Source organism: Engraulis encrasicolus, chromosome 22 (assembly GCF_034702125.1).
Source record: "Engraulis encrasicolus isolate BLACKSEA-1 chromosome 22, IST_EnEncr_1.0, whole genome shotgun sequence".
Taxonomy (NCBI): Eukaryota; Metazoa; Chordata; class Actinopteri; order Clupeiformes; family Engraulidae; genus Engraulis; species Engraulis encrasicolus.
This window is the reverse complement of record NC_085878.1, coordinates 24,717,445-24,724,944: the sequence shown is the minus strand read 5'-3', so window position 1 is coordinate 24,724,944 and position 7,500 is coordinate 24,717,445. Positions and strand designations below refer to the sequence as shown.

Below are 7,500 nucleotides of genomic sequence, written 5' to 3'. Positions count from 1 at the left end.
AGTGCTGAGTTGACATCTGGAGAATTGTTTCTTTTGCACTTGTAATCCCAGTGTGTGTACTGTTGTATACAATTGCTCCCCCATTGCTCCACATAACACAAAGCTGTGCTTCATGCCCCCTCTCTCTTCTACAGAAAATTGGTTGCGATGGCATCATTGGCTCCTCGGCCAAGGAAGACAGATGTGGCGTGTGCAACGGAGACGGCAAGTCCTGCAAGATTGTCAAGGGCGACTTCAACCACACCAGGGGAATGGGTGAGTGCAGTGAGTCGAATGGATCCAATACCTTTTCTTATTATGCAACTGCTGTGCCATACCACTAAATGCTACTGCAATTCATTCTTGTGTTCATCACATGGCATTTTAGTTCACCTCTTTTCGGCTCTAGTGTGTTTTTTGTTCTAGGCCTTACATTTTGAGTGAGAAGCGTTTTACGTCATTGTAGTTATATCGACTTATATGTACTGTATGTTGACCATGACAGGCATTCTATTCCATTCCATATGATATGATTTTTTTATTACGTATACTATTCTATGATATGATGTATTATACTGGGTTCTATTCTATTCTATTCTGTTATGTTCTATACAATACACACCTGTACATGGCCAATGTGTTAAAGGGACACTGTGTGAGATTTTTAGTTGTTTATTTCCAGAATTCATGCTGCCCATTCACTAACGTTACCTTTTTCATGAATACTTACCACCACCATCAAATTCTAAGTATTCATTATGACTGGAAAAAAATCACTTTTCATACATGAAAAGGGGATCCTCTCCATGGTCCGCCATTTTGAATTTCCAAAAATAGCCATTTTTAGCTGCAAAAATGAGTCTACTTGGATCATACTAGAAATTATTTGTTTATTACTTAGTAAACTTTCATGTAAAGATCAAATTTGGCGATAGGCATCCCAGTTTCAATGAGCAGCATAGTTGCAGTACCTTTTTTGACCATTTCCTGCACAGTGTCCCTTTTGTGGAGAACTAAAACACAGTACAGCACTGGATTTCTCTTCCGTTTCTCCTCTCTTCTCATTACGTAACCAAGCGTCTTTGCCTTGTCAAACCAGTACGAATGCTGTTTCTGTCCTGTCGCCCTACTTCATGCCTTCTTTTGAGGGTGTCTCCATGGCACTGCACTCTGCAACAGCTTGGAATTCACCTTAGTGTTAAACGTTCAGACTGGAAACTACATTACATTACGTTAAATGTCATTTACCGTAGCTGACACCTCCTCACTGGGAATTAAGTGTAAGGACATGTGCCTCTGCAGCGCATTGGAATGCCTTGTCACTTGTTATTCACACCCTTGTGTGGTTTTGGTGCTGTATATATATAGGCCTACAGTGTTTCTCTTCTAGCTTCTTAGGCAGTGGCCTAGTGGTTAAGGAGTCGGTCTTTTAATTGAAAAAGTTACAGGTTCGAATCCCATATCATCCTCGGCTGAAGTGTCCTTGAACATGACACATAATCTCAAATTGCTCAATACCCTGTACTTAAATAACTGTGAGTCATTTTGAATAAGAAGTCTTCGCTAAGTGTACAGTAATAGCCTGATTATCATCGACTTTCAAATCTCTTCGAGACTTGGTCTGACCAAGAGAGATAACCATTAACATTTTCCAAACGGCATGGTTGACCCGCCTCCCTTGATTTGCTACTGATTGTTTGCTTCTCTGCAAAGTTGGAGGAGTTCCCGATTTTTCTGGAGCTCAGAAACAATATCTTGCTCTTGGCCTGACTAGAAGCAACGCTGAAGGTGTTGCGTCACAAGAAGGGCGCGGCCTGGCTAGTACAGTAATGTAATGCTCTTGACCTCAATGAGATGTTCCCAGGCATTGTCAGCCTTCCATTAAAATAATATAGATGATCCTTGGTGTTGCTTTAAGGGCCAGTAAACGTTTGGCACTGTGATCTGCTATTTGTTCCGAGGCTGGAGACTATTGTAAATGCCTGTGATACCGCAACTCGACTACACAAAGCTGAGTCCTCACGACAACGGTGTTGTAACCAGGCAGGTGCCTCTGAAAGCTTCTGAAATGGAAGGTCAAGGGGTTTAGAGGGGGGGGCAGCACCCAGTGTTCAGAGCTTTATGGTGGGGGAGGGGCACTGACATAGGGTGGGTCGACTGACTGGTAGTGGAAGGGGGCGGTGAGGTATCAGAGGGTGCCCTAGCCCCTCGGCGACAGGACAGTAAAAATGGTGAAATGGCATTTTGGTCTCAGGCTAGTGCAGGGCCTGGGCTGACCTCTCGTGAAAGTCTCCCGAGTGAAAAAGAGTGTCAAGCTGCACCTCCTGTAAAAATCCCTTGGAGCCAATTAATCCTTAAGTTCAGGACGACACAGAATGGAGACAAGACATGGCTACGTAGGCCCTGGCCAATAGGCAAAAAGCTAACCTCACATCTTGCAAGTCTGTTTTGGCTTACTGCAGTTCGTAAACCCTCTGTATTTTCATTTGGGTTGGGCAGCAGGGAAACATTTCAAACACCAGCTATTAGGTCATAACCACCAAATAGCTGTCTTATATTATTCTACCAGTATGACTTGCCCAGACTTTCTACCAAGCCTTTTGTAACACACACTGAACAAAGACGTGGATCTGATGGTAATATTGCCCACTAGCAGAGGCAGTCCAAGAGAGTAATCAGCTGTCTTTATGTGAATATTAGACAGAAGAAACGGCACTGTGACCCTGTATGAAAAACACATTTGTTGCTGCATGAAAAAGGATTTGTAGATGTCGAGCATTCATTTGTCATCTTTTATTTTCCTCTGTGGCTTGTGTGTGTGTGTGTGTGTGTGTGTGTGTGTGTGTGTGTGTGTGTGTGTGTGTGTGTGTGTGTGTGTGTGTGTGTGTGTGTGTGTGTGTGTGTGTGTGTGTGTGTGTGTGTGTGTGTGTGTGTGTGTGCGTGCACTCCTGCGTGCTTCCATGCATGTGTGTTTGTTCTATTGTTTGTGTCTGTTCTAGTGTGTGTTTGTATGTGTGTGTGCATGCGTGCTTGCATTCATATGTGTGCATGCGTATGTGTGTGTGTGTATTTCTGTTAGTTCTATTGTTTATCTCTGTTCTAGTATGTGCCTGTGTATGCGCGTGTATGCATGTGTATGCGTGTGTATGTCTGTGTTTGTGTGTGTGTGTGTGTACGCGCGTGTGTGTGTGTGTGTGTGTGTGCATGTATGTGTACTGTATGTCTGTCTATGTGTGTGTGTGTGCATGTATGTGTATGTCTGTGTGTGTGTGTGTGTGTGTGTGTGTGTGTGTGTGTGTGTGCGTGCGTGTGCGTGCGCGCGTGCGTGCGTGCGTGCGTGCGTGTGTGTGTGTGTGTGTGTGCATGTATGTGTATGTCTGTGTATGTGTGTGTGTGTGCGTGTGTGTGTGTGCTTGTGTGTGCCTTTGATAGTCTGTTAGAAGCGAGGATTCCCAAGCAGCCCATTAGAAAGACTCTAAGGGCACAAAGGCCCAATAAAGCCAAACCAAACCACACACTGCTGTTGTGTTCTTCCCTCACTCACTGTTGGCCATTGTTAGCATTTTTTTTTACAAACAAGCTGTATTTAGCTGCCATATCTTTTTACTGTTGATATTAACTGAGTGTGTGTGTGTGTGTGTGTGTGTGTGTGTGTGTGTGTGTGTGTGTGTGTGTGTGTGTGTGTGTGTGTGTGTGTGTGTGTGTGTGCGTGTGCGCGTGTGCGCGCGTGTGTGTGTGTGCATGCGTGCGTGCGTGTTTGTGCACATGCATGCGTGCGTGTCTGCGTATATCTGCTTGTAAATGTGTGTGTGTGTGTGTGTGTGTGTGTGTGTCTGTGTGCTGTTCAAATGTCTTTTCTGAACAGTTTCTGGGACCTTGCAATCGCAGGCCCCAAAGAACTCAATGACCTTCTACATGATCAAGCCCTTCACAATGGCTGTGTGTGATAATCTTTTCTCTTTTCGCTGTTTGCCACCGCCACACACATTTAATGTGGAAACCCAGGAGCTGATCCCAGGAGTCCCTCTGATCTGAGGATCTTAAATGTTCTGCCTTTTGTGTCCAAGCGTCATTGTGCTCTAGGGCTGTGCCAGTTTTTTTTCTCCCTTTTTGTGTGTGTGTGTGTGTGTGTGTGTGTGTGTGTGTGTATGTGTGTGTGTGTGTGTGTGTGTGTGTGTATGTCTGTCTGTGTGTGTGTGTGTGTGTGTGTGTGTGTGTGTCTGTCGGTGTGTGTGTGTGTATGTGTGTGTTTGTGTGTATGTGTGTGTGTTTTTTTGTGCGCGTGCGTGTGCGTGTGCGTGTTCATGTCTGTGTGCAATCTTGTGTGCGAGTGAGCGTGTTAGTGTGTGCCTGCGTGTGTGCAGGCCCTTTGACAGGGGGGGACAAATGGGTATTGTTCTACCAGGATAATGGGCCCAGAATTGGGTCGCCATTACACTGCATATATTGGATAGAGGGCCCTTTCAGATTACTTTGTCTTGGGCCCAGCGAAAGCTCTCAGCGGCCCTATGTGTGTGTATGTGTGTGTGTGTGTGTGTGTGTGTGTGTGTGTGTGTGTGTGTGTGTATGTGTGTGTGCGTGCGTTGCGCGTGCGTGCGTGCGTGCGTGCGTGCGTGCGTACGTGCGTGCGTGTGTGTCAGTGTGTGTGTTAGGCATCCTCCTCAGACTCGTTCAGTTTGTGTGTCAGTGGAAAGCAGGCGGTTGCTTAACCTTGCTGCTCCCGTTTTAGAAAGACGAAGGAATTTTTTACAAGGAGACCTCCTGCTTCGGAAGACTCCCGATACATCACATAAATAAGACAGCTGGCTTTCCGACAGTCTGACTTGATGAAGGGGCCCGTTAGAAGTCTTTGGAAGTGTTTTTTCTGTGCTTTTTTTTCACAGCTTTGCCAGTGCTTCTCATTTGAGTAGAGTAGCTTGCTAGTGATAAGATTTGAAATGCCACACAAGCACCATGGCTCATTGTAAAAGACTGTTAAAGAAAAGGTCTAAGTTACAGGATTGGGTTACTGCAGCAGGCGTCCTGGTCTGGTCGTAATGTCTGTGACCTTTTACACCATGCAAAAGGGAACCGCACAAAATGGCTCCATTGACACAACACAATGTATGGACACTCCATTGCCTTTACACATGAGGTGGAAAAAGTCATTACCTAGTTCACATACAGCACCACATTGCAGAGTGAGAGAAAGCTCTTTTTGTTTAAACATATCCTTTTTTACAAGATGTAGCGATCCTGTCGGTTGTGTAATAAAACTGTTAAATCGCTAAATGACTTGCGATTGTGGCCAGGGAGGGGAGGGTTTGCTGGGTTTATTTGTACCTACTCCAAATGACATGCTTGTGGAGGTCACGGTGATTGCTGATACAAGATGTGTCGGCTTTGGGGGGATAATGTTGTGGTGGTTGTTGTAGTTTCGGGGAGAAGTGAGTGTTAAGAAGTATTTTAAATGCTCCTTTGGTGCCAATATAAAAGTAACAGCTCTTCTAGTTGCCCACCGATGTCAGTGAGTTTAAAGATGGCATTGCACAGAGTGTAAGGGCTTGGGGCCAGTGTGAGGAAAGCGAGAAAAATAATCAGCTAGAGTTTGATGGTAGAAAATCACGTACAAGTGAAAGATTGCTCTAATTAAGACATTAAAACTGAAAGAAGTCACAAAGTTTGAGGTTTCCATGAATTGTCTTTTGGCAAGTTGGTTTTGAATATGTACTGATTCCAGCAAAACATTTGCTTTCCCACAGTTGATCAGAGACAGATTTATTTCACTTCTTAATTAACAATATCAAAATTCCAGCGGGGCGAAAACATTTACAGTTCAGTACATTGCACCAAGTTTACTGTCTCTTTAAACAGATTTGAAAACCCCCAAAAGCACTGATGTCATTTCCCTGGAGTCATTTGGGGTTGACTTGACTCCATAGCTGTATTGTAGTAGAGCTATTCTTTGGACAGACTTGTCAGTTCACTTGTCACCACAGAAAAATAATTTGAAGCTTCAGATGCCAGAACAATAATGGATGAAAATCTTTCACGAGTGTTATTTCCCAATGGGAGAAATACCTAAATTGTTTGAAAGTTTGTACATTTATCTGCACAAACAACATTACACAGATGTAAACATCCTAAATCACTCAGTCGTAGCATTGGCCCAGACATATAATACTATATGTTCTAGCTAGCAGCCTTTTGTTGTCAAGGGGGTCATCTATGGCCAAGGACAACCAAAGGATCTACTTCCACAGCACAGTGCTTACAGGAGAATTCTGGCCAATTTCAACATTATTCTACCATTGACTTGTCAGTACCTGATGATGTGTCATAATTTATCATTCAGCCCTTTCCAAGATCCTAGCCAGCTAATGGGGGCATATGTTTGTTTGCATATTGTTTGAAATGTATGAATAGCCTCCAATTTTAATCCTAAAAATCAATGCTGTGTTGTAAGGTGTCTGCTAATATTGAATAACCTGTGAAATGGTACTGTGTGGAGTATGTTTAGACATTTCAAATAATATTTAAGCAAACACATAACCACACTTCATGTTGAGATTGGCCTGAGTTCTCCTATTAGACTAAATGCATCCCCAGGTGGTGTATCATCAGAGACTGAACAGCAATTCTCCACAGGGGAAGTTGCTATTCCAAAACTGACATTTAAAAGCAACATTAAAGGTTGCTGATGTGTCTGGCCACAAAGTTCACAATCATGTTTGTTTTTTTTATTCAGGCGAGACAGAGATCAATATTACAAAAATAATTACTGAACCAAAGAGGACCTGCCCTTCTATACAACATGGGGTTTGCAGCAGCATGCCGTAGACTTATTTTCCTTTGGAACACTGGTGTACTTTATATACTTCATATATATTTTTAGGGCTTTTTTATGCCTTTATTTTTGACAGGACAGTGGACGACAGACAGGAAATGAGTCGGGCGAGAGAGATACAGGGAAGGATCGGCAAATGACCCGGGCCGGAATCGAACCCAGGTCGACGGCATAGTAACCCAATGCCCTACCGTTAGGCCGCGGCAGGCCGACATTGGTGTACTTCTTACAAGTGATGGCATTATGGAAAAAAGTGAAAAGCATTATGCAACTATTTTTAAAGCAAGGTGTCTAAATAAAATCTAAAGCAAAAAAGATATTTTGAACTGCACAGTGATCCTCCCAAACCATACAGCCATACCTCCAACGTAGTCACAAAACAGCTTGTGGGCAGCGAAGTCAACATTTTTGGAATGGCCATCACAAATCCCTGGCCTGACTTCCAACAGAAAAGTTTGAGCAGAACTGTAAAAGCAGGGGTTTTTTTTGTTGCAAGAGGGGCCCACAAACCTCATTTGGTTGCACAAGCATATGCTTAGAGCAAAGTGCCAAGAAAGTTCCTGCAGAGTGTTGTGCCAAGCTACCCGAAGCATTTTATTCAAGTTGACACAGTTTAAAAGTGGTGCCACTAAATATTAACAAGGTGTATGTTCACGCTTGACCCACCGGTGGGGCTTTTTTCCTTTTTTTGCACC

General features: G+C 43.7%; 1 protein-coding gene across 3 annotated transcripts in view; it reads left to right on the top strand.

Annotated features, from left to right (window-relative positions):
- The window catches only part of adamts17 (ADAM metallopeptidase with thrombospondin type 1 motif, 17), a 171,222-nt gene that overhangs the window by 114,886 nt on the left and 48,836 nt on the right, over window positions 1–7,500 (top strand). For all 3 annotated transcript variants that reach the window (XM_063187709.1, XM_063187708.1, XM_063187706.1), the window contains exon 15: window positions 135–255. In XM_063187709.1, coding sequence (XP_063043779.1) covers window positions 135–255 — 121 coding nt within the window. The remainder of the gene's footprint in view (window positions 1–134; window positions 256–7,500) is intronic.